This window comes from Gambusia affinis, linkage group LG08 (assembly GCF_019740435.1).
Source record: "Gambusia affinis linkage group LG08, SWU_Gaff_1.0, whole genome shotgun sequence".
In the NCBI taxonomy this organism is placed as follows: Eukaryota; Metazoa; Chordata; class Actinopteri; order Cyprinodontiformes; family Poeciliidae; genus Gambusia; species Gambusia affinis.
The window spans coordinates 27506106-27533997 of NC_057875.1; the positions used below are offsets into that span (position 1 = coordinate 27506106).

At 41.1% G+C, this 27892-nt stretch overlaps 1 protein-coding gene across 1 annotated transcript; it reads right to left on the reverse strand.

The window, feature by feature from the left end:
* Positions 1 to 25: 25 nt before the first annotated feature.
* LOC122835186 (Golgi apparatus protein 1-like) lies at positions 26 to 26829 on the reverse strand. The gene is made up of 26 exons (XM_044124019.1): positions 26426 to 26829; positions 21604 to 21633; positions 21362 to 21448; positions 19840 to 20055; positions 18067 to 18270; positions 17234 to 17305; positions 16819 to 17005; positions 16517 to 16731; positions 14890 to 15011; positions 14668 to 14769; positions 14186 to 14339; positions 13238 to 13462; positions 13045 to 13107; positions 12616 to 12729; positions 11459 to 11547; positions 10248 to 10365; positions 9859 to 9951; positions 9209 to 9346; positions 8156 to 8279; positions 7905 to 8047; positions 7651 to 7752; positions 6622 to 6729; positions 5173 to 5293; positions 3377 to 3483; positions 2184 to 2347; positions 26 to 1372 (listed from the first exon to the last, which is right to left on the reverse strand). The coding sequence occupies exons 1-26, from the start codon at positions 26756 to 26758 to the stop codon at positions 1291 to 1293; spliced, it is 3513 nt and encodes a 1170-aa protein (XP_043979954.1). The 5' UTR covers positions 26759 to 26829; the 3' UTR covers positions 26 to 1290.
* Positions 26830 to 27892: the final 1063 nt, after the last annotated feature.

The window sequence follows — 27892 nt, forward strand, 5'->3', positions numbered from 1 at the left end:
GTGAGAAAACACCTGGACGACAGAATAGAAACCTTGCACACTTTATTATTAATAAGAAACTGTCCATAGTTTTCTGTACAGAGCAACAAAAGGAGACAAAAAAAAACAGTGAAAAACCAGAAGTTCCACAAATCCAGACAGAAACCATGTATTCAATCACAAACTTAAAAGACTTTCCATCACCTCTGAATCAGAAAACAGACGACCAAACCACCTGCAGAGGACGAGACACCAGGCAATAATCAACACATGATGTGGACATTGTCCATCTCTGACCGACCCTGTCATTTGATGGGAGATGCAGGGACGTTTTAGGCACAACTTTGATTTAAAAAAAAAAGAAGAAAGGACTGAAAAAAAGGCAGTTGAGAGAAGAAAGTTTGGAGTTGCAGGCGGCGAGGGCAGAACTGACTACAGAACGCCTGAAGAATCGGCTAGATGGAAAAAGTAGCAGTACAAGTTAACTGCACGACACGCACAGCATACGACACATAGACTGTCATCTAGCTGTTCTGCTCTCTCTCTCTCTCTCTCACACACACACACACACACACACTCACACATGCATCTTATCCAGCAGGCTTTGCTATTTTGTCCCCCAAACTCCAGAACTCCACTAGAGGAGCTTTCAGCAGCTGAGGCCTCAAACTCCAGCAGCAGACTCAGAGTTAAAAGCCTCCATGGATGCTCTTACTAACACACACACACACACACAAAAAGCAAACCATTATCTTAAGCTACAGCTTTAAATTTTGGATGTATAAAAATGTTAAAATGAAAATGTCATTTAACATCAAACCCCCTCATCAGTCAAGCTGCTGGATGAAGATGATGCCTGGAGGAACTCGCTGGGAAAGGAAAAAAAAAAAAGGCACATTCAAATCAACAAAAAAACAAAACAAACACAGATTAAACAATAAATAAAGCTATAACAAAACATTTATATTCATTGATATTAAAAAAAAAAAAAAAAAAAAAAAAAAAACCTGTGCAATGATTCCAGTATCATCTTCACACAAAATCTTCACATCTTTGTAATAATATGATTTGCTCTTAAAGTTGTCCCAAATTGTTTCTTCTAGAGGAAAAAAAGAAAAAAGAAAAGAAAAAAGGCCTCAACCTGTCTGGACCGACTCCTCTGACACCAACTGAGCCAGTTTGTGTGAGAATGAGGACTGAAGTGATTTCTGCTGCTCTGCTCAGAGACGGAATGCTAACAGTGGCTGGAAGCAGCAGGGAGCTGGAAGCTGCGATGGAGGAACCAGTTCACTGTTGGAAAACTAAATATTTCTATTTACATATGACCAAGTGTTCGCTCCCCTTGTAAATCCTGTGTGGCTTGGTTGAGAGATGGCTGGTAGGTTCCACCTCCCTGGCAGTCCCATGGCAAAGACAGAGAAAAAAAAAAAAATTATAAAATAAAATATCCCCGAAAAGCGTTCGACAACCAAGAAGAGTATTGGGGCAGAAAGGAAAGGACTGGACAGCGTACACTCACACCAAGAGACACAGCTTCATTGTTAAAATCTCTATAGTCAAGTCTTATCCCATCCCCCTTTCTACACATTTACACTTGAAATGTTTTTATTCTCCACCAGTCAGTTCTGAGAGCTCATCCTTCCTCTCTCCTGCTCTGCCACGTCCTAAACCCCCACCCCCAACCGGGCCCGGAACCCCCAACCCGACCCGGATCCCCCAACCGGGCCCGGAACCCCCAACCCGACCCGGATCCCCCAACCGGGCCCGGAACCCCCAACCCGACCCGGATCCCCCAACCGGGCCCGGATCCCCCGCAGGATGAGCAGGAGAGGAGACGAATACTGCATCACCATCAGGGAGGAGGATGGAGGCGCCACACATCCAACAAAAGATCTGGACAGGAACAGAAATGAGGGAGAGGAGAAACTGCCCTCATGAGGTGTGGGAAGTCACACCCACGTTCACCAGTGGGGCTTTGGGAGTAATGTCATTTCCCCAGCAGTGATTAAAAAAAAAAAAGCCCTGATGTAGAGGACAAATCAGGTTGGACGCTGCAGTTTTGTTTTGTTTTTTTTTTGTTCATTTTGTCTTTTTAAATTGATGGGTAAAAATGGCCGTGGGTGGAGAGGATTCCTCAGCGGCGGCGGTGGGTTCTCCTGCGAACTCTTCCTGACCCCCATCCCACCGGGGTGGGCGGGGCTTACCTGTCCTTCAGCTCCTGAGTCACTCGTTTTGTGAATCTGCCACAAAACATCCCAACCAGGAAGAGCAGAGCCACACCCGTACCAATCACAGTGAGGATGTAGTTCTTGGACGGCGACGTCATCACCTGCATGGCCAGGTCTGAGAATCCCTCAGCTGGCGCCACCTGGAGGAAGAAACCAGGAGGAAGAAAATAAAGAAAGAAAAAGAAAAACGGGTTGAGAACCGGGGACACGACTTTCTGCAACATTTCACCACCACTGGAGAGAATCAACCAGAGAACGTAAAAGAAACAAGACAAACACAGTCGATGATCGACAACCTTCTCAGAAATGAACAAAAAATAATCAGCTACCAAATCAAACACAGGAACATTTTTAAATGAAATAAATAACAAAATCAATTATTTAAGCTGGGGTTTAAGAGTTCATATTTATTTCCACACAGTCTCCGAAAAAACATCTGAAATATAGTCATTCAGTCATGCAGCGTTTGCAATCTGCTCCATGTGGTGATTTCTGTGTTCACTTCTTTTTTGTCAAGATATTTTTTTATTAAACCAGATTCATCATTCAGGCTGTTTGCAAAAAATACCTGAGTATTATTAACCCTTTGAGTCCTAAGTAACAAACCTCCACCTGGATATAGATGCTTGTTTTAATTGAACAGTTTTTAAAATTTCCTGAGTAAATACATATTACCCATTTGTCCATAACAGGAACTTTCAATATCAAGTAGTTATGTTTGCAATTTAGCGTCTATTAAAAGAGAGCCCCTCAGATTAATTTCACTCCCTGCAACAAAATTACCGTAATAACCCGATATTGGCTGAAAGCTCAACGTCTCCCCGTTCAGAAACTGTTGGATTTTTTTTCAGCGTTGCGGATTTACCGTGCTGCAAATTTGGCTGCACAGTCCACTGACTGCTGGAAGGTACAGACACTCAGAGTTCATGAAACTCTGACTTTGGTTAGGAACACAACAGTTAAAAAAAAAAAAACAAAGCTTGTGTGTGAAATTAAATTTGAGGGTCAATCCTCCTGGACAGAACTAAGACACACACACACACGGCTGTGCAAGAAGTCGGTTGTAGCTCCACACTGGAACCAAATCTTCCAACCTGCAGCGGCCTGCGTGAGAGCAGCTGCACGGCGGAGCAGACAGCTCAGCGCCTGGGGTCAGAGGTCAGCCGTACCTTAGCAGCGTAGCTCCACATGTCGATGCGATCCTGGAGTCTCTTCTTGCACTCTGGCTGCAGACGGACACGTTTGTCCTGCAGCGCCTCCATCAGGCAGGACATATCTGAGGACGAGAGCTGGCTTCAATACACAGAACTGTAAAACACGGCGACTGCATGTTCACTGACAACTATACAGAGCCCCCTGGTGGACATGGGGGAAAATAATGTCCTGCGTTCACTCACAATACATCTACAACGATAATAAATGTCAATTTAAATTTGTAAATACCTTTAAAGAGCCTCGTTTAAAACCTTTTTATATATTCTTAACTCTTTGGTGCATAGAACAAGTATTATTACTTGTTCTTAACTAACGAAACTAACATATAAAAAAAAAAAAAAAACAACAACAAAAAAAAAAAAACACACACAAAACTGTCAGATGACTTTATTACCCCGTGACAATAAATATTTTCCTTCCAACAGAAAGTTTCTGTTTATGCCTTAGAGGAGATGGAAAGAGATGGGAAGCCCATGTTTGTTATGTTTTGCTTTTGCATGCAAGTTTGTATAGAAAAAGATATAAAACTTTAATATATCATTAATGAGATATCTAACAAGCATAAAAAACCTTACATGGCAGAAAGATATTCAGTATTGCGAGGGAACACAAAAATCTTCTACAAACATACCAGGATGGACGTTCTTCCAGGTTTTTTTTTTTTTTTTTTAATTTGAATTAAATCAATAAACCAGCACACTGAAACTCAAGAGTTAAGATGAATTGTGTTCGGTAACAAAAGAAACATTTCAAACTACGGTAAAGCATATTCAAACTGTTTTGTTTTTTCTGGTTATAAAAATGTAACTGGACAACTACAATTAAAAACAAAACAAAGTAAATGCTTCATTTTTATAATGTGAGCCATCAGGTTTTTTAGGGTGTGTGTGTGTGTGTGTGTGAGTGTCTTTCAGTCCTTTTCTCAACAGAAACATTGTCCATTTCGCACTTGCTAGTTATGCTAGCACGAGGAGCAAAGTGGCTTGATAAATTTGACTAGCAGCCATTCAGAAAGAAAGATGAACATGACAAATAATGTCAATAAATTATTTCAACTTATATTTTATAACAATGATTGAGAAACTAATGAGATTTCATGATTACAACTTTTTAAAATTTAAGCTAAAAATGTTAAATTTAGTTATTTTTTTCATAATTTCTCCAATTTTCGAAAGCCCCTCCAGCGCCCTCTGGTGGCTCCACCTTGAAAAACACTGCTCTAACAAACCTGAGGACAGAACAGCGGTATTTCAACTACAATTAATACAGACAGCTGGACCCTGTTTACTAATTAAGGGACCTTCGAATGTAAAGGGTTCAGCTGGATTTTATTTAAGAGTATCAGAGCAAAGGGGGCAGAATACAAAATTTTTTTAAAAACAATTTACCTTTTCCCTTCTCATTAAGGCTTGATTTTGCATTGAAATTCAAGGAGTAATATATATATATATATACATATATATATATATATTAGAATAATTATAAAAGATTAAAAAAAAACTAAAAATATACCCAAAGTATGGCAAACTATCAAACTCTGTACATTTAGATGATTTATTTTTTATCAAACATGCGTCTCTGCAGGTTGGCTTCACTCTACCTAGATGTGTTTGTAATGTTTATCCAAAAATATCAGGAGAAATCAAACAATACGAGGAACTAGTGCCAGTCTCTCAGCAGCTGTGTGTGTGTGTGTGTGTGTGTGTGTGTGTGTGGGTGTGTGTGTGTGTGTGTGTGAGAGAGGACTCACGGCGCCCCTTGCCAGGTGGGATGGCAGCACAGTGGTGTTTGATGTCCAGCGCGCACGCCGTGTGGAGAACAGGGTCAACAAAGATGTCCGCCTTGCTCTCCTTCAGCATGTTCAGCACTTCCTGCGAGAGGAGCAGGATGCAGGAACAGAGGGAAAAGGAAAAATGTTCTGGAATAATTCTGTTCATTAATTTGCAGTTCTCTCTTGATGCTTCTTAATGAAAGATTATCCAGAGCAGGGGTTTTCAAAGTATGAAAGGGTGAGCCCCCCTTCAAGGAGCTTAATGCCTGCTGAAGAGGAGATTGTACAAAAATAAAAAACATGAGTAATTTGTGTGGTCCACTGTTGTCTGGAAAACTCTAAGGATTTTAAAGCCCCCCTACCCCCAGCCTCCAGATTCTGCGTTACGCCCCTGAGTTTGATGTCGCAGCGCACAGAGCTCCTCCTGCAGCTCCACAGCTCAGATGGCTGCGACACTTATCGTAATATTAATAATTATAACGGTGCTAGTCAGCACTTGCCATTATAACTATTGCCAACTACGGACACGTTTATTTGTGGCTGTTTTCACGTTTATTGCGCTGTTTAAATTAGTCTCGATATTTGCAGTTTTCTGGAGCACAACGCGAAGCTCGACGTCATTCAGAGGTAATATTAACTTGACATTAACAAAGACTCAGCGGGACGGATCATCCAGGAAATGATGAACAGGCAGAGACTGACTAAAACTACCTTAATGATGGACAAATTCTGGGATTTATTGAGTCTCTGCTTATTCCCAACCCCAAATGAGCAACTTCACGTTCAAAAACGAGCCCAAAAAGGCGCAACCCGCCGCTCATTAAATTTGCAAGCGACTTTTAAAAGATGAAGCCCAAAGCCGTTTATAATAATCGGACTTAGCGACAGAAACTCAAAATAGTTCCAGTTTTTCCACCAACAAAACGCGCATCTCCCTCCATTGTTTACATTTCTGTCGCATAGAGACGTCGGTCACTCGACAAGACGAGTAGAGGAAATACGATTAAATAACAAAAGAAGATAGTAACGCAAAAATGATTTTGATAAGTAACTGTAGTCTGACTACTGGATTTGAAATAGCAACGCGTTAGATTATTCGTTACAGAAAAAAGTGGTCGACGTCAGTAACGTTACTGACATCACTGGCCAAAACATCCTCTAAGGTGGGAAACATTTCCACTGATCCCCGCTCCACACGCGCACTCCACTACCAACTTTTTCCTAAATCCACAGAGTTGATCGTGTGCGTAAAAGACGTTTCTCTCACATCAGTAGATAGCAAGCAGATAGCTTTTCCGGTTTATTTTTTTCCCTCGCACCGCGCCTCCCCTAAAGGGCTCTGGCGCCCCCCCGGGGAGGCGCGCCTCACACTTTGAAAACCGCCGATCCAGAGGAAACAAAGCTTTGCTTCGTCAGCAGATCTTTCACCTTCTTACAAGCTTCCTGTTTGATCTTCAGAAGGTTGATTTTCAGACACTCCTCCACCTGTCCTGTCTGCTCCTGAGCTGCTGCCTCCTCTGGACACAGGCTTGAAATCTACACACACACACAATTATTCACACACATGCATTTAAAAAGACAAACTCTTGGCTGCTCTGTATGCAGCCGTTTATCATATATCTCAGTGGAAAGAGAAACTATCCAGGTAAATGACTTCATGTTCATGTATTCAGTAAAAATGCTGAAGTCTCATTTATATTTTATTTACTGACACATTTGTAATGAATCCAGGTTCAATTTATTTTGAAATGTAATCTGGTCCTTGTATGCTACGGTCATTAGGAAAACACGTTTATGGTCATGTTAGTGTTTCTCCAACAGCAATGGAGGACAGGAAGTAGTATTGCTCCCGTCTGTTAGCAATCAATCAATCAAATTTTATTTGTATAGCACATTTCAGCAACAAGGCATTTCAAAGTGCTTTACGTCATAAAAACACAAAGTCACGCAACATAGAATCAACAATTGAAACATTACATTTAGTCAAGTGCCATCGTTTAATTCTTAACTCATTATGTTTCAAAGTTCTGTTCGTTATGTTTCAAACTCCAGTCAGCTGGGTTTTAGTCTAGAGTTAAAGGAACTCAGCGTTTCAGCAGTTTTGCTGTATTGTGGGAGTTTGTTCCAGATTTGTGGCGCACAGAAGCTGAATGCTGCTTCTCTATGTTTGGTTCTGGTGATGCAGAGTTAAATGCTCTCTGTGCACAGATTGAACACCAGCAACACAGAGCCATGTTGACTGGACGGACAGATTTCATAAATAAGCCAGTGGAACCAGAGCAGTGGTGATGACCGACTCCAGTTTTTCACTCCCCTTTGTTATAATCCCACATATTCAACAGCCGCCAAGCAAAATACTAGAAGCAGGTTTTGTTGAACCCAGGAAGTGACGGGATAACGAAGCAAACGGGTTTTGAAACGTGGTAGAGAGTGTGTTCAAGCGGAAAGCTAACAAACCTCTTGGGTGCAGTGGATCTGGAGCTGAGGGTCCAACCTGTAGTCCAGAGCCGACTCCTGCAGGATGACCCGAATCTGATCCTCGCAGTCAGAAGACAAACGCTGCAGAACGCAGAGCACAGGAACAGCAGGAATCCTTAAAGCTTTACTGTGCCCTACACGTCCAAGTCATTCCATTGTCGTCGAGTATCTTCATGATGAAAATGTAAAAATGCTCAAGTTTCATTTATAACCATGCGAGCATCGACTCTGACCTGGTCTGCATATTTGAGTTTGAGGCAGGAGATGACCTGACCCTCCAGCTCCGTGTCCGTCGCTCCCTTGTTGAGGACGGACTGACAGAATTTTGGGATGTCGGCTTTACAGGCCTTCTTCAGCACAGGGTTTAACCTGTAGTCTGAATACACACACACACAAACACACACAGCTGTTAGGTTTCTATCTGCTTAGGTTTATGCGCTGGGCTCAACAAGAGGGGGTGAAAGGTCAAAGAGGGCGTGTGTACCCGTGTTCTGCGTGATCTGTCTCTTGGTGATCATTTGTTTGCATTTAGGATCCATCAGCTCACTGTTCTTGTTCTGTTTCAGACACTGAAGAACGTTCTTCCCCTCCGACTCCGTGCAGAACCGCTGAACAGAAACACAGTGAAGGCAGTGAGACTGCAGCCTGAATAACTCTGGCACCAAGTATCAAACAGCTTTTAGCAGTTCTAGTTTTCTCATGGAATCATTTTATGTAATTTCAACAACAGTACGACGCCAAAAGTACCAGCAATGTTTGTTTGAATCTATTATCTTATCATGCAGGTAGAAACTTTGTTCTTTACAGCATTTTCTACAAACATTTACACTAAAAGAAATCCCATCTCTCCTCGCTTTACAGAAGATCTCAGTTTTGCTCGAGTCATTTGCTGCATCCCATTTCCTGTCAATTTACTGTTCAACAAAAGCCACTAGTGTAAAAAAATAAAAAAATGAAAAAATCTTGAAAATCTAGAAAATATTAGATCTTTAAAATAAGATTGAGCAAAAAAGTGCAAAAAGGATCTTTGTATTGTTAAGGTCACAGGCCTCTCCTAGGAGAGTAGTTCCTTAAAGAACCTTCAAACGTTACAAATATCTTGGAGTGTTTTCACACCTAATACTCTGGTAGGCTTGAGTCGATTGGGGACCAAAATTGAAATACTTGCTACATTTTCAGCTGCACTGTGTCAAACAAGCAAAACTAATAAAAAAAACCTGTTCCCCTCCTCGCCTGTGGCGGCGCTGCACCAATAACTACTGAAGGAATAGATACATAAACCTCCGAAGAAAAACACTGAGCCCAACTTCCTTCTTCACAAAATGTAAAGATAAATGGAGTGGCGTCAGATTTTAGCGGTTGGAGGATTTCGCTTTTTGTTTTTGGTAAAACCCTCCAGACCTTGTCTGAGTTACTCATCATCTGGTTCTTCTTCTTGATTTGTTTCTGAATAATAACACTCAACGATAGGGCTTACGCTGAATATAGCCGAGTAAACACAATGTGATAATAGAAATCACAAGCAGTGGTGGCCCACCCGGATCATGTGCTTGCAGACTCTCATCAGCTGATAGTCCAGTTCAGGATCAACCATCTCCACCTCCTGCAGCTTGAAGATCTTTTGGTGGCAGCGTGGAGACAGCTGGCGTTTGTTCTCCTTCAGACACTCGACCACCTGGTGATGAATGCAGACACCGAGTCAAACTTTAGATTCTCCAAGAGGACGAGGGACGGAATAAAGAAGAGGGCCATAAAAATTAATCCACCTGTCCCGGATGCTACGTTTCACACACTCAAACCGAGCTCAACTGAATGTAATTCAGAAGAATAAAAGTACAGGAAGCTGGGCTGAAAAAAAAAACTAATGGTTGTTTCATTGTCTTCTCTGTTGTCAGAATGGTTGCAAAGCAATGCAAGGGGAAAAAAAAAAGACTATTTTTTCCTCTAATTTCAACAAAAAAAAAAAAAGTCTCAAAATCCTTTTAAAATTTTTTGGGAGTGTGTACTTCAGGTTTACTATAACCCTGCAGTGCATTATTAAAGATTTAAATGAGTGAAATCTGTAATAACCGGCAGCCCAGTCAGCTGTGTAACACAACTTTTACAAAATGGGAACACTGTTTCTTTGACATGAAAATTAGCAAAAAGTGTGTGTGTGTGTGTGTGTGTGTGTGTGTGGCTGCTGACCTGTGCATTGCCAAAAGCCACGTTCTGACACAGCCGGCTGATGTCCTGCTTACATGAGTCATACAGCTCCGGCTCCAGACGGATGTCCTCCGACTGAAAAACACAATGTCAGGTTTAAAACTGCAGCAAAGTGCTGTACAAAAACAATAACAATAGAATATGCAGATGAAAAGAGAGGAAAAAAAATATGACAAAAATAATGAGTAGTAAATAAAATATCACAACAGAAGAGTTGCAGTATCAGGCCTGAAACACAGACTGATGAAAGAACTCTAAAGTTCAACAAGAACATCTTGTACTAAATGTCAGCTGGGACAAAAGCCTCAGACATTCTGTAAAACCACAAGGCTTGAGTGAGTGAAGTCGCAACAGTGTGTCAGTGAACGCACCATTTCCACCTCCTCCACTCGGAGCTGTTTGCGGCATTTGACCGACACGCGCTGCTCCTTGGCGTCCTGCAGGGTGTCGTTTCTCACCGTGGTGCTGAGGCAGATGACCACGTCCACCCTAAGCAACAGGGAGGAAAAACGCGTCCGTCATCAACATGGCCACGTTTCAATTCAGATGGAAAGTGAAAAAAATAAAAATAAAAAATACAACGTCCTGGCAGCTGCATCTTCCTAACAACCACAGAAACACTTAAAGTGAGAAAATGGGACGTCAGTGATGACAAACACCATCTGGTAGTTTATCAAGACAGAACAGCTGAAATGGTTGAGTCGCCACACACACACACACACACACACACACACGCGCGCACAGCAGCATTTAATGGGCAACTTTCTGGTGCAAAATATGGAAACTAAACTCCAAGAAAATTTTTTTTCCACAAACTCACATGTAGACTCAGAAAACATAAATTTTTATTTCATTTTATTTATCTTTCATTCACACAAAAACGTTTACAATCACTAAAAATGATTCATAAAAACGCTGACCAAATAAAATAGAGGCTAAAAAAAAACAAAGTATGCGTTTGTGAGCAGAAAACAGATTTCTGCGTCATTGTGTGAAACAAATAGTTTGCATATAGCAACACATTGCTTTAACACAATGTTTTTAATAAATTAATATCCACAAAATTAACCTCCATGTTTAATTCCGAACAGGAAGTCATGTTATTTTGAAGCAATCTGATTGGCTGACACAGGTCTCAGCTTTGTGCTACACTGCCCCCTATGGGTCGGGAAACCAATCCAGTGTGTGTGGTACTTTTTAAACAACGTGGTGGAAATATTGGTCTTCATAAAGACCTGGGGGTGCGTGGACAAGGCCGAAGAATGTTTACAGAAAGACTAAATAAGGAAGAAATTAGAGGAATCTTGTCATTTAAGCATATTTAACAATCTAGTGACAAAATTAGAACTTGCTTGATTAAAGATCGATGATTCTCATGACCATGTAAAACTGCTTTTCAATGTCGGGACAGTTGAGTGGAATAAACATCATGCAGTGCTTATTAATATTTAGTCTTCTAAAACACCGCAAGCATCAATATTCATTTGAAATGACTGAATTCATATGAATGTTCTCAAACTGGATTGCAAACCCAACAGAACCGTCTACTGCTGAAGAAGAGAGGAGAACCGGAGGAACTTACTTCTTCTTGATGTTGGGACAAAGCTTCAGAACGTCCTCTTTGCAGGCGGTCTTAAACTTGTAGGAGAAACGAAAGTCTTTGATCTGAACCTGCAGACAGTCGCAGCATACGGTGCTGTTAGCTGGAGATTCAGCAGATAGTGGAGCTGTGTGCTTCATTTCCACAGCTACGAGTTCGCTACAAGTTAAATGCAGTTTCTAAAAATTAGGTTAGGGTAGAATTTAAAGACTAGCAAAATTTGAAGCTCGTTATCCCATTTAGAATCCTCCATGTCCAAATCTCATCTAAAATGAATGACTTACAGTGATTTTCACACAACCATTTCTGAAGAAGATACTGAGTGCAACTTCTTAATTCACCACATGTAAACAAAAATACAGTGGTGTCAGATTTTAGTGCTTGGAGGATTTCTCTTTTGTTTTTGGTGAAAAGACCACGAGTCATTTCTCCCACTAACACTAGACGCTCATTTGCTTTGGTTGAATTTACCCAGAATGCCATGCACTATATTCCGCTTCCTACTTTTGGAGTCCTTTCTGGTTCCCTTAGTATTCACATATGTATTCGTGCCACACCAGCGTTCACTCCAACTGAGCAGAGGCAGTTTTTAGGGATCAGAGTTTAATTACACACTTTCATAAACAAACAGAAATGATTTAAAAGGCGGTGGGGGTTTCGTCAGGTTTTCTGTCAGCCAGGCGTCTTTTAGCCGACTGTCGACACAACAGGGTCCTGCCTCAAAAACTACTTCCTTTTCTACTTCACAATAACAGATGGAAAAGAAGGATTAACTTTGTGTGAAACCTCAGCTGTGATTTCACCATAGTTATGCAGAGAGTAACCGATTATGAGAAATTTGTTTAACCCAAATAAGAAATTCTTTCTCTTGGTCAACATTGTGGAGTGAGTTGTGAAAGTCAATGACTCCATGTAATCTGCTTGGTTTTCTCAGATGCTGTGCTGCTTGACAACTAAGATCAAATGGAACGCATGTGTGACTTAATTTAAATTATCTTTTTCTAAAGTGCCTTGAGACGACATTTGTTGTAAATCGGTGTTCTGGAAACAAAACTAAAAATAAACTTTAAATAATACGGAAGTGGGGGGGAAAAAAAGCCTCTAAAAGCTGAGCTACAACAGAAGCTGGGTTTGCTCACCAGCTGGAAGTGTGTGACTCCCACCGCGCACTTCTCATTCATCTCCTTCTGGTGTTTGTTCTGAATCAAACACTCCATCAGGTCACCAGAGTCGATCTGATTGTCGGCTACCTCCTGACACGTGGAGAGAAAACGGGACACAGACACGGGAAGGGATCAGTTTAAAATGCTGCACTCAACTTCCAATAAGTTCACGAAGTAAACAAACAAACAAAAATAAATGCAGTGTTTTGATTGCCATTACCAGTTATCCCAGTGTCAAAGAGGGAGAACTACACAGCATGTTTGTGGGTTTTAAAGAAACGCATGAAAACCACAACTGCTCCTGAAACCTCCTGTTCCCAAATTGTATCAGGAATTTATTTAATGCTACATTTCAAATATGGAAACGCTGCATCTGTAATGTATCATCAGTAAGTGGATACTCACATGACAGTAGCTTTGAATTACAGGTTCACAGGCTCGCATTAACAAAGCCTCGATCTGAATGTCCTGAGGAGGGAACAAAGAGGCAAAGTTTAGTCACAACATTATGTTTCTTCACAGCTTGATGGCTTCGGTAATCACTCTAGAATTTCAGCTGCGGTGCTGAAAATGCAACAGCTTAGAAAGGAAGACAAACCTCCGACTCCAGCTCTGTGAGATTCCCCACCACGTCTCTGCAGTCGGACACCAGATCCTCCAGATGGTCCTGCAGACACTCCAGCTCCTGGCCGGTCTCTGACTTCTCACTGCACCACTTCCCCAGGTCGGCCATGCAGCGTCTCTGCAGCTCAGGATCCAGCTTCACGTCCAGCGCCCTCTGGTGGAGAATCCTCTGGACCTCCACCTTACAGTCCCTCGATAGCTGGGGGGGGGTGAGGAGCGAGGACGCTTCCAAAGTTAGTTTTATCGAGAAAAATTATTCCCTCTGACTGCATTTTATCATACAAAACATGTCTAGAGATGAGAAGAAATACTCTACTGGGGTAAAGGTTCCTGCTTTATCACAGAGCTTTATGTCAGAGTTTAGAGCCGTCCAGGCCTGCAGGGTCAGTGGTCCTGCAGCCTTTTTTACTGCCTCTGTGCTTCAGCGCACCTCAGTGTTTCCTCTAGGGAGGTTTTTAAACACGACTACAGCGTGTTTACACTTTGTTAAATTACAAAAAAACAACAACAACAAAAATGTCGTTCTGAAGGTGTGGACACTTACTTTAGAGGATCCACCATCAGCTCACTAGCAGAGCTCTGTGGAGCTCGACTGCAGGCTACTGAGGCAGTTCGGCCATTTAATTCAAGTAAATGGCCGACGAAGACGAGGACTGACCCCTCAGTGACCACTGGTTTAGACGCTGCTTGATATTCATTACAGACTCTTCATAATTCTTGTTTCAAAATAAAGCCAATACGGAGCAGATGAAACGAATGATGGAGGAACTGAACAATGGAAACAGACTGAATAATCACTAAAACATGGGCTGCCCATCTGACCGTATTCAGCTCTCCAGCTTCACACAATCCTAAAGTTTTACTCTTCCACTGAGAGATGAGAGATTCCTGTAAAGGTCAAAGGTTGCCATGGGATACCTACCCTCCGTCCTTGCTCCACTGAGCGGTAAGCGTGGCGATACAGGCAGGAGAAAACGGCCCCGGCTGGCATTAGCTCACTGGTTTCATTCCAGCCGTGAGTGTGGCAGAGTCTGGCCGCATCGCCCTGACATTTCTTATACAGAATGGGGTCCAGCCTGAGGAACAGCACCGCATCATGAATACAATCGTAGTTCAGTTCATTGAAGAAAAAAAAAACACAGGCATTCTTTTGTTTTAAACATCGATTCTCCCTCTGACAGCAGAGAGATCATATTTTCCATCCATGTTACTTTGAGACAAACACAACTTACAGACAAACCTAATATTTGTCCTATTTGTTCAAAAATAACTGACTGTGGTTTTATTCTGAAAAGCAATTAAATTCTTTAACATAGCAGTGGTTGATTGGTCATTTTTCAAGTTAAACTCTTTCCCAAACTGAATTCATGTCATTTATTGTTTTTAGCCGACGGCTCATCTTACTTCCAGTCTCTGGCGATGAAGTACTGCAGCTCCAACAGCCTGTGTTCACAGTCCTCCACCATCTTCTCAGTGTACAGATGCTCCATCAGACAAGACAGGATCCTGCACGATCAGAACCAGTTCTGCACGGTTACTGCTGATCCGGCTGGCTGTACGTACTCTGTTCTGGAGCTGAGTTTTTACATTTTCTAAGGGATGACGGTTTGGACCGGCAGGACTTACATGGGGTCTCCGTTGCGGATGTGTTTGCAGGCTGTCTGGATGACGGACTCGCAGGCCTCATTCAGCGCCCTGTCGATCCGGTAGTCGGCTCCTGGGTCTGCTTCCTGCACCAGGTCCTTGAGCTGAGCACAGGGAGAAGAGCAACATCAGGAGAAGAACCTCAACCGACCGACACGACCAGAGGCTGAAGCTCCTACACCCAGGTCAGTACCAGAGCTACAGCAGCTCCTATAAAAGCAGGAAACAGGATCAGAGAAGCTGCTGGCTTTATGTATAATTACACATTATTGCTGGGTTTGTTTGGCTTAGGCGGGGCGGAGCAGGTTAATGGCTTGTTTCTCTGCCGCCTTTCCTTCACACTGCAGACAGAAAGATCCGCCTGAAACATCCTGAATACGGACTCAGGCAGTGTTGAAAGCCGGAGAAATATCTGAGTTAAAAACAAATAGCTTAAAATTATTTTCAGATTGTTCAAAATGTTTGTCAGACTGATGAGAGTGAAGTTAAAGCTGAAAGCTAAAACGCTTATTTAATATTGAAGTAGAAAATACATGGTGTGGCATGTTATATTGATGAAAGAACAAAAAGATTTGTACACCACAGAACAAACAAAGTATTGTTTTAAAGAATGATTATTAACCATGTCACTTTTATAAAAAAAATAAATCAATTGTTTTATTATATTCAAAACTGTCACAATGTCCTGACAGTAGAATCTGAGAATCTGAGGTTGATCTCCTCTGCCTCCTGTGGCTCTACTGACAGCTGCAGAAGTCAGGAACAACCAATCAGAGCCAGGAGGAGGGTCTTAGCGCTGTCCATCACTCTCATGTACAAGCAGTTTCTCTGCCAGCAGCAGCAAACCGGACTGAGCTTGTGTGTGCTGCACACGGGAGGGTGTGAGCAGCATGCACATGAGAATGATTGACAGCACTGAAACGCTCCTCCTGGCTCTGATGTGCCAAAGAGAGAACCACCACGCTCATTTTAATGCCATGACAGAAAAAGGGAAAAAAAAAAAACTGCATGGGAGCTAACTGGTCATACTGGGATCAGAAACTTTCTGGAAATGTTTTGCTAAATTAGTCTGAAAGTCTGACTAAAAAGATGTTCTCAAATTATTACAGTTCCACCAGAGTGAAAATATATCAACACTGGGTTCCAAAAAATACTTGTTTTGTTTTTATTCAAGTGAATTAAGATCATTTTGCACCACTGAATCCAAAAATGACATCCATTTCAATCAGGTTTATATTCTAATTTGATTTAGAGAAATCCGATCTTCTGACTAAATTGATTAATTTTTTGAGACATTACTGGTTCATTTCTGTTAATATTTCTATTTTTAAGAGAAAAAGTGGCTTTCTAACAGAGTGTTTTAATTAAACGTTACAAATTTGGATTTCTGTAAAATGTAAAACAAACTCAACCTAACAAAAGTAAGTGCATTTGAATTGAACTTTACGTCTTCATTGTGTAAAATTCTCCATCTATTTTATGTCCTGATGGACATGTCATGATTCTGTTCTATGACGGCAACTAATAATAAACATTAAAACTTCCCATTAGATTTTCTTTCTAATTCTCCTGCTGGCTCTAAATGAGGCTCCAGGCCGTTGTAACTCACCGCCTTTTGGCAGGTGGGTTCGATGGCCTCCATGTCTCCTCGGCCGACCCTCATCAGGCAGTGCAGCGTCCGGCCTTTCCGGTGTAAACCAGAGCAGTGGTTCTCTATCTCACTGCGGCAGTGCAGCACAATCTCCGGACTCAGGGAGAAGTCCTCCATCAACATGCGCCTGTAGTCCATCATTTCTCCCTGACACTCGCCACTCACCACTCGACCTGAAACGTGGAGCAGAAAGCACAATTATTTTCCCCTAGTGGATTTTAAACGTCCTGGCACTGCAGACGGAGGAAAGACCTCCTCACCTCGGTGCACGGCAGCCTCCAGGCACAGCAGCAGGTAGGACAGGCGCGTCTCTTTGGCTCGGGGCATGTTTGCGTCCACGTTGCAGCGGTACTTCCTCAGGTCTGACTTGCAAGCTTTGGCGAGCGAGTAGCTCACCTTGTAGTCCTGGGCGATCAGCTTCTGCCTGGTGGTCAACGCCTCGCGACACTGAAGACGCAAACATCAGCGGCAGAACTTACAACACCAGAAGATGCGCGCCACCACGCATGAATCCAAGCCAAATCAGCTCAATGTGTTGAATTTCGTCCCATCACTCAGTTTTACAATGAGACCAGAGTGTTTCCCTGACCTTTTAAGAGCCACTGATTTAACAGAGCTGTTGGAAACAAAACACAATGAGATAAAAAAAAAAAAAAAAAGCAAAGGGGAACTCACCCTCTCAGACATGGCATCCTCAAACTTGTGATTAAACAGACATTTATAAACTCGGCCCTCCCCAGCTGCTGTCTGTGGGGAAAAGATAAAGTTAGCTGAAGTTCACAAAGACACGCACAGATGAGCTTCTGCTTTGGGTTGAGCGTAGTATTCAGCTCATTCTAAAGACATGGAAAGAACCATTGTACAACGTTTTTGTAGACTTTATAGTTCAATCAGATTATAAGTTTGGTAATATTCCGTCTTGTGTGGTACAAGAAGAAAATGTATGAAAGTGGAAATGAAGTTTGGTGGCTGTAGTTAACGATAGCTGGAAAGGACGAAGTGCATAGAGCAAATACTATACAATAAAAAAAAAAATCATAATTACAATTCTAATGTTTAAAGAAAGTGCAAAAATGTTGAGTTTATTAGTTGCAAGCCATATTAACCAAAAACAACTCTGTGTTTGAGATGAACCCGTAGCTGCAAAAAAACAGTTCTGACATAATGGGCTAAAATGAAAGTTACGTATGTAACTACGGTTCTATGAATCCCGGATGACCGCCAGAGATTCTCTGCCACTCAGAATCCTTGCGTTTCGCGAGAAGATTCTGTAGGAACAGAGCCTCGGATGACGTCATGCTATATAGCCTCCGATTGATCATCCGATATGTCACAGGTGTAACTCTGTTGATATTATTGCTCGAACGGCGCATGTGCTAAGGGAACATTCAGTGCTTTCAGCAACGCCCTCTGGCGGTCAGTAGGGATGAAACAGAACAGATGATAAGACTGCAGCACTACACCATGAAACACAAAGTAACTGCGGACGTGACGGGGAGCATCCTCACATTTTCACAGAAGCGTTCCCGGTCGTCTCTGCAGGCTAAGTACAGGTAGCGGTCCAGGTGGAAGTCATCAGAGGACAGCTCGGCTACCCTCATGATGGCCTTCTTACAGTCGTCTTTGATGCGGTGCGCGCCTGGTTGCTCCTCAACCTCACGGACTAAACCCTTCTCCAGGCAGGCGATCACTTCCCCCTGAGAGTGGACGTCCTGCACACACACACAATTCCAGCAGGTCACTTCATCTATTTAGCTGTTCAGCTTTTATATAATATATTATAATAACAATAATAAAAATAAAAAAACACCACATTTGTTTTTCTGTACTGCACTGACATGCTGTGTTGTAAACAGTTTGTAATATTCAATAAACATTATGTACTGTACATAAAGAAAAAAAATCATCCTATTCAGCTGTACATCCCTGGATTTTGAATAATATTTTATTTATGATAACTGCACAGTATTCTTTATGTTATAAACCTGCATAGTATATTATAATAGTTGTTAATCTTGTTTTTTTTAAACACTTCTTGATCTTTTCTGTGAACCCATGAATCTTGATGTCACATGACTTTCCCCACTTTGGAAGAACTTTTCTATTCTATTCCAAAATAAAAATAGTCCAGATTAAAACTTAAATTAGAGCTGGTAGTACAAGCTTAGATGATGTTTTATTTATCTTGCCCAAACTGATGCTTATTTTACACATTTACTATCCTTTGTTGGTTGCCTGCATAATTCCTGATTTATTTTTTATTTTTTTAAGTATCACTGAATGAAAAGAACTTATGTGAGCCTGCGAGGCATGCAGAAAAATTTGGGCATCATAAAGATAAATATTATTTTTTTAATGATTAAACCCACTATTCTCCGGATTTGATGCCATAAATGTATATTTTGACTAGAGCTGAATAACAGACTGAACAGCCATCATCAAAATGTCACCATGAGCAAAATCTCAAATCCAAGGCACCACTGATATCCTCATATCAGCTGCATTCTGATCCATTTGTTCAGACGGATGTAGTTTCATGTGACCTTGTTGGTGATAACAATGACCTCGTGACTGACCTCTACCGCCCCTTCAGCGCGGATGTTTCTGATTACAACTTATCCAAACCAAGTTTTGGAACTGAACAAGCCTCCTTGATGAGACTCAAAACGTCAAATGAAAATTCAGAAGCCTTCAGGTAAAACTCTGCAGACAGAGAATCTCCACCAACTCCAGTTACTCATTTAGTAAAAACAGCTGTTAAAATCAGACAAAAAAAAAACAAAAAAACATTTAAAATAAAGAGTTCTACTTATCCCTTTGAGAAGTCATTTTGAATGAGCAAATTGGATTTTCTATGTAGAGGTTTGCAGTTTATGTTTTATAGTCAAAGTTATTTGAACAATTTATAGTAGTTTTGATTATTTGGTCTGGTTAAATAAAACAAATAAAATGACAGGTCAGATGGAAATCCAACTGTTGATTTCCCCAATGTGCTACAATATAATAGTTTTATAACGTAATGAAACATTTAAGAGTCTAACAAATGGCCGCAGCAAAACTTGCAACAATAATTGCTGCTTCCTAAGACAGATCGACACAATGACACAGAAAGAAATGAGCAAACTCACCAACTCCAGATGTGCAAACCAAAAACCAAACAGAACCTCAGACACGTAGAAAGTATTCAGCTGCAGGATCCGTTACTTTAAGGTCCTCAAAGAAATAAGGGTTTTTTGGGTTTTTTTGGACATTTTTGTCTCCGGTGTTGAAGCTCGGCTCACCTTCTCCCCGGTGCTGATGCTGCCACAGTGCAGAGTGTTGATGTCTTCCTGACATTTGTCCAGGAAGCCGCAAATCAGCCGATAATCACTGTAGATGATGCTGGCCATCTTGGTGATGAACTGGTTGCACTGGTAGTCGGTGATGTTTCCACGGTTATCCACCAGACAGGAGACCAGGTAGCCCTTCCCCCGCTCCTCTGCAGCACATTCTTTAATCTGAGTGGAGAAGAATTACTTTGTAAATAAAATGCAGAAAATGTTTTGGCAACACTTTATTTGGAGGGGTGTGCATAAGAATAACATGACACTGTCATAAACATGACATAAGATCTGTTATGAAGATGAAGGAGTCTTTATGAAGGGTTAGAACTGTTATAACTGTTGTTAAAGTGTCATTATTTTGCAAATAATGACACTTTATTTACATAAAGACCTTTTAGACGTTTAATTTCCCCTTACAATTAACAGAAGTAACAGAGTGAGCCTAGTCTAAAATGTAACCTGCATCGCTCTACATCTTCTGAGAGCACAGGAGGAATTTTGATGAAACAGCTTCTAGCGGTCTGAAACCAAACAGGTGTTACAGCTAAAGACGGCGCCAGATAAGAACAACAGCTTCTACTGCCAGGAAGTACGCCAAGAAACCCGTCATTACATCACAAACACCTAGCGAGGCAGAGATTTGGTACAAGTGCTTTTGTAGCCAAAGACGTTTGAACCATATGGGACAGGTTGGAGATAATATGAAAATTAATTTCCTAATTTTCTCCAATGTGTTACACGGAGAACATTGGACTTTGATCCTCCACAAAAACGCAAAATACAGCACAGAGAGGCGGCTCAGTATCTCAATATCACCCTGAAAAAAAAATTTAAAACACATGGCTTAATGGCACCAACTTAATTTATAAATACTTCAAAGTCCCATCCAGCTAATATATGATCAGTACCAGCAGTGTGGAAAATAGGTTTTACATTTACAGAGGGATTTATTTAAAATGTTCAAACTCGTTACAGGTTTAAGAACTGAGTGATGATGGACGGTGCTTACGGAGTCGGATGATATCAAACAGTGGGAGGATCAAACGGTGAGTTCATGTTATATCAGATGGAAGCTGTGAGCCGAGCCTGCTACTTCCTCATCACAAATCAGACAGATCAAAAGCTAAGCTAAAGTCAGAGTTTTAAACGTGGGCTCAAAACAGTTTGGTTGGTTGTTGAGCTCCGTGAGCGCACTTCCACCTGCTGATAAGGTCACAGTTAAAGTAGGACCAGTTTAACAGTTTGGAACTGAGCGATCAGAGGACCAACTTATCTAATCTGGTCAAGATAAGAAAAACTGTTGAAACAAAAAGCTTTTAAATGAGTAAAAAGTCAAATTAGTGCTGCAATAACATAAGCTCACCAGCTCGAATATTGACTTGACTCATTTATAAGTTTGGCACATTGATCTAGTTAGTCAAAGTAGGCTAGTTTATCAATTCTGACTAAATACAAGGTCAAAGTGGTGTTGACCTCTGACCTCAGAGATGGTCGTCTTGCAGACCTCCCCAGCTACAGACTCAAACTTTGGATCTTTGGTGAGGTTCAACTTGTAGTTCCACAGAAGCTGGAAAAGAAAGCAGACAGGGACCAGTTCCAGAAGATACGTTGCTTGAACATTCACATTAAAGATTACATTTAACTAGACGTGCTCCAGTCTACACATGCAGTAATACACTCAGAGCAAAGCATGCTGGGAAGAGGGGGCTTTAGAGTACTTACATGATTGCAGTCAGCGGCAATTTCTGATTCCTTAAAAAAAAAAGAAAAAAAAAAACATGGTCAGGGCTTTGGCTTTAATATTTAATTACAGCTGAAAATTGTTTTGCTTTTTTTTTTTTTTTTTGCTCTGTAGATGAACCTGACAGTCACTGAAACTTAAATCAAATTAACTTGTTATTAACTTCTAGCTCTCAACACCTTCTTTATGTTCCATAATCATAAAGACTCTTCCCATATTCAACCAAATGTTAGGAGACGGGAGATGAAGTTCCATCCAACCCCGATGTGGAAGGAGCGTGGATGTACAGACACTAGATGACACTCCAGGGCGTCATGATGCTCCGGGGCGTCCGCTGTGAGCCTGATGAGAATTCAAACATTTCTCTTGTTGACAGTTGGACAGCGTCTGAGGCTGATGGCAGAGCTCAGGCAGACACACACTGTACACACACACGGCTCAGCTCGACAGGATGTCAGCAGACTGACTGACGCGTAAACAAAAAAGCCTTGTGGAAACACGGCTTTATGGGTAAATGTTTACTACGGAACTACCATATGAAAACGGCCAGATAAATGACCAGCGTAGAAAAGAGAAAACGCTGGACGCTGAACCAGACCTGTCAGGGAGATCCTGACATCTTTTTTGTTGAACGTCTCAGCCGTTGGACCTACAGCAGATTTCTCAACGCATGCACACATTAGAGGGACTAAATCCATTTCTTGGGTAACTTAGAACCACAGCCATAACTTCAGGTAGTTCCACAGCAGAACTGGAAGCTGATTTGAAGAAAACTGCCTTAATGTACCGTCTCCACAGCCAGCTCTAGCTACATGCTGCATTAGACCTAAAAACTACTGAGAGATCATAAAATGTATGCTTCATTTGTGGAGGAAAAAAAAAATCTTACAAATTAATGATATTTTATGAGATGGCATCCATACAACATACTCAAAAAAAATTTATAAATAAACTAAATGGAGACCTGGACCCGTTCTCTGCTGCCTGTCTCTGCCAAGCGAAAAACTTTGCACTGATGTTCACAGTGAGTCTTCTTACTTGTTTGTGTGTGTGTGTGTGTGTGTGTGTGTTCTGTCTGGCTATGCTTTCCTGAGGTGTTTTTTTTTTCTTTACAATCTAAATTATTCATCAAACTATAACCCGATTCAAAACATGACATTCATTCAGCTGCCCTAAGACTTCTACCACAGGAAGCCCTCATCAGTTTCTCACCAGTAGAAAATAAAATCTCTTAAAAAAAACAAAAACATATATATATGTATATATAAAAATTAAATTTCAAAAAGTTAATCACTGACAAAGTAACGCTAAGCAGCTCATTTGATGTCAGCAGACACAATTAAGAAGCAGCCATTATGGATCACTTTGTCCTTTGGCGTCACACAGGTCGACCCGTTGGCCCCGTGTGTTTCCACGGCGCGCTGCTGAAGCTGCTGGACCGCGAGGCGTTGCCGGCTTCCAACTCACAGCAACAACACAAGCAGGGCTGACCATTACGTTTGGCTTCTGATGCAGCCTTTTCATAATATCCAGTCAATGCTTTTAAATGCAAGTGAAGCTGTTGAGCAGCATCTCAATCTAATAGAAGCAGCACCAGATTCTGCTGAGCAACTCCTTTCTCCCAAACAAGTCTCTAAAGAAGTCTGCCGAACGTTGGCTCTAAACAAACTAACTGCTTCGGTCGTCATTTGTTTTATATGATTAAGCACCAACTGTCCCACAGGACACCACAGTACTAAACATGCTATATCAAACAAACTAAGTATATTATAGGCACAGAGCTTGGCTAATACTTGCTGTAAGGCACTGACTTTGTTACAGTGATATTTTTATAAATGTGATAAATGTGCACCATGTTGAGCAACCCGTCAAGATTAAGATCCTCGCCATGTCACGCTGCATTAATGCAATAATTCATGCAATAGGAAGCTCAACCAAGTATCGAGTCCACGAAAATGTTTATACTTGAGAAAAAGCTTGAAATCTTTGGCTCGTGATGTACTGAATTTGGACACGAGTTTCACTCTGAAATTGAAAAATACTGAATTTTTTTATGATATTCTAATTTTTTGAGCCGCACTCGTTATTTATTGAACTCCTAAAACGACATTTTGTTAACGCAGATTGTGGATGGAACACGGACAATCGTTTTAAATCATATGGGGTCCAAATATGACGCGTTCCAGTGGGTTAACCCGTGGTTGATGAGAAGATGATGGAGAGAAAACAGGAAGAAGTTGAGAGCAAGACTGAAAGCAAAGATAAACACCAAAAATATATATTTTTAAATTTTTAAGAACAAAATATATACGATGTCTGATTACATTAAATATGAACAACATGAAAATAATCACTGAATAACTTTCATTTGTAGTTCATTTACTCTGCTAGATAATGTAACAGCAACATTTTCCAGTATTTGAAACCATATCAACCAGAACACCAACATGACCTCAGACCAGACAGGACAGTCTTCAGTCTCCATCTGGACCAAGTACCACGTACACAAAACCACAGCACAGCTGCCAGAGGCTGACCAAGGGCAGGCCCAAGAAACCCAGTCTAAAAAGAACTCTGAAATCCCACCCAGCAGCCTGAGACGGGTTCAGCTTCCAGAGAGTCAAAGGAACAAGAAACATTGTAAAAATGTGTCACCAAAATGGATCAACATGTACTTTGAGCAAATCGTTCTATTCTTAACTCTTGAGACGGCCCGTAACATTATATTGTGACTGAAATGTTGTCGTTTTTTGGAAACTTTGTTGTAGCTGATTAGAAATGCCTAGGAGGCCACAGCCGGATGTGATCCAGTCAGAACACACAGGCAAGATGAGGCACAGCAGGATGAACAAGTGACAAAGAGAGAGAGAGAGAAAAAAAAAAAAAACTTTTCCCACGATAACGATTGTTTGACTAGAAACAAGATCTACGTTTAAGCTGCAGAGCAGAACAACATCTGTTATAACAACAGGTTAGGCAGTACGTTAATCAGCATCTTATCCATGGTCAAACTAATGAATATTTCAACATGAAATTAAAGAGACGCTTTTGAAGATGTTCACTGACATCTTCCCAAGTTGGAGCAGAGCGGTGGCAACTAAAAACGTCTTTGCTAGAGATTGCTTCTTTGTCGCTCAAGAAATTTAGAAAGGCGAGTACAACTAGTTCACTAACCAAGAACAACAAAGATGTCTTATACATGCAGGGTTTCCCCCTCTGGGTTCAGCTGGCGGGTCAACAGGCTTTATCCCAAAAATTATTGCTCAGAGACAGTCTGATGTTGACATTCTCTTCAGTTTCATTTTGTTGAGAAAAATTACAGAGGAGGAAACACTCTTCATACCCAATAACAAATGCACTATAGGTAAATGTTTCTGATTAGAAAAATCTTTGTATTAATCACTTGACATAACGGAGGTTTGATTTGTACATCTGTGGGCACCAAAGCTAACTGTGCTACAAACCATTATTTTCAATATTAATTCATCTGCTGCTAAACTAGATGACCATTCTGTAAGGTTAATATTACCAGTGTCAAGTTCATTTGCAATAAATAACTAACTAAATAAATAAAAATTAACCAATTATTATCTATGCAACTTATGGTCCAATACCTCAGAGATTCTGCTACACAGATCAAGAGAATCAGAACCAGATTTTTAACTTTATGCATTCTGAACTTTTTCAAGCCTCCTTTCATCAGCAGTTTTCTCCCAAACTAGATAAAAACAGCTCTTCAACAGAGTTTATCATCAAATTATAGGCTTGTGACAGAGTAAGTAAACGAGGCCAAGGCTCGTCCTAGCATCTAGAACCGCCTGCAAACCCGCGCGCACACAGGCACAGGCACAGGCACAGGCACGCACACGCGCACACACACACACACACACACACACACACACACACACACACACACACACACACACACACACACACACACACGCACGCACACCTTGGCTTGCTGCAGTTCTGCTCAACTGGAAGTTGATGAGCTCAACAAGTGAATAAACAGTCAGGTTCCTGTGCGGAGAACACCGGGAAGATCCCACAAAAAAAGTCGGAAACCTGAAAACTATATGAACAGCAACATAAAACCTCATCCACTGACATCAAGTCATTAACTACCGTACATATGTAGATAGCAAAAAAAAAAAAAAAAAAAAAAAAAGTTTCATCCTGAAAGGATGGTTAGAGGTAATGTCATGGTTACGGGTTCGTCCTCCTTTACGGACCTCTAACCATGAGATTTCTAAAAGGAGCAGGAATCACCTGACTGCCAATTGGCACTTCTCCTCAACCATCTTGAACATGTGGGCAGGTTAACCCGGTGCTGTAACTGTTCCTTAATAGATAAATTTACCCAGAGTTAAACTTCCAAAATAAACAACAACGCGCACACAAGAATCTGTTGATGCGTGTGCATCTTGCGTAATCTGACAAAGAATTGCCCTCCACCTCTTTTTTTTTCCTGAACTATAATTTTGTAATTTACTTTCATTGTTTCAACATTTAGCCTTGAACCAAAAAGCTTACTTTCAGAGACCATAGCAAACAGTCTTGCCATTGCACCACGCTGAATTACAGGTTAAGCGGTCAGTGTTTCTACTGTGTTCTCTGTCTGGTTTTGCGCTGGACATCGCAGTACGAAGTGGGAGCCATTTAAAACATTCGTTTAGGCTGCGGTTCTGTATTCTGTGTGACGTTCTCGAAATGCAAGCGCTAGCAGCAGTTAGCTAGAAGCTGCTAACGCAGGCACACCCTGCAGCTGGTCACAAGCTACGTGTCCCATCAGCGCTAATTTACCTCCTTTTTATCCTGCAGACACTCTAGTACCGCCAGGTTGTTGTTCCAGGAATGTTTCGGACAACGCCGGGTCAGATCCTCCCTACATACTGCCTCATCAGACAGCTTCCAGCCGGTAGAGCGCCTCCGACTTAACGAGGCCCCCGCTGCCTGGTTCCTCTCAGCGACTCCCTGGTTTGCTCCGGGACCCGGACCTGCTGCGAGATTGGCGGGGTTGTCTCCAATAGCACCGACCCTGCCGACACCGTTGTTTTCACCTCCTCGAGCTTGATGAGCCAGTGAAAAGATGCACATCACCAGCAAAATCAGAGGAACACGTATACAGTCCGCCATCTTCACTGAGCCACTCAGCCGACTGAGGCGTTCAGGAACGCTCGGAGAGATTGGAACTGGGAATAAAGGCGTCGACGGGTTTCCTTTTAAATTATTCATGAGTCCAGTTATTTTTAGTGAAGCTACCTTGAATTCCGAAAACTTTTTCTTAACATTTGTTCTAAGTAAACCAAAAATCTATACAGAAATTCGGACGTTAATTGTATTACGTTCGCTTTTCCGAAAAAACGTCACCAAAGGCACCCTATGTGCTATGTAAATTTTATATAATGAATACATGTTTGACCTTTTATAAACGCTCAGAAATCTCCATCAGTAAATTGACTCGACGGGTTTTATAAATGCTTAATTTTATCAAACGCTTGTATTTGTCCGATCCTCCAAACTCTAAATCAGAACAAACTCGGGGCGGAGGGAGCACTTGAGATGAATAGATCTAAGGTTTCCTAAACTACAAATTTGAATGACTGTTTTCTGCTACTATTATTGTATTTCAGCTTTACTAAGAGACTTCAATAAATTGGTCAAAAAGTCAGTCTGCATGGATAATGTTTATCAGATCTAAAATAAGTCAGCCTGACATACTTTTGACTGATTTAAGGCATCACAGATTTCTCATACAAAACTGCACAGTGATTTATTTTATTTCCCTCTCCAGAAAGTTTTCTCATTTTGGAAAATTAACAAATTAAATCACAGGTGGTCTTTACGCATGTAATGTTTTTTGACTTCTATTTTCACTGGAGTGTTTTATTGTTGTCTAATTTGGTCATTTCAGAGGAAGTAAAAGGTAGATCTAGTTTTATGATCCCTACTTCTCAAATGTTCAGTGATAAATTAGATTGCAAATGTAATGTTTTCAGCAAATCCATTGAGAAGTGTTAATTTATATTTTTTGTCTATTACTCATGTAAAGTTTTCAGACTTTTGCTATAAACAGATACAGAAAAACCCATGATTCAGCCCAACTATATGCACAGACATGAACATAATTTTATAATATTCATTTTGTTTGCTCTTATATATTTCAATTTTCCAACACATTGAATTCTGGAGTTTCATTATTTTAAAGCCATGACAATCAAAATTCTAAGAAATATTTCACTTTATGTATAATGAATCAAGTTCCTCATT

What these genes read in the sequence shown, in the direction of transcription:
- LOC122835186 (XM_044124019.1), bottom strand. Translation starts at nt 26,758, where the DNA reads ATGGCGGACTGTATACGTGTTCCTCTGATTTTGCTGGTGATGTGCATC. An exon ending in AGGATGCCATGTCTGAGAGG is followed by an intron (nt 17,006 to 17,233) that starts GTGAGTTCCCCT and finishes TTGCGTCTTCAG; the next exon opens with TGTCGCGAGGCGTTGACCAC. An exon ending in ACAGATCACGCAGAACACGG is followed by an intron (nt 8,048 to 8,155) that starts GTACACACGCCC and finishes GTGTGTATTCAG; the next exon opens with ACTACAGGTTAAACCCTGTG.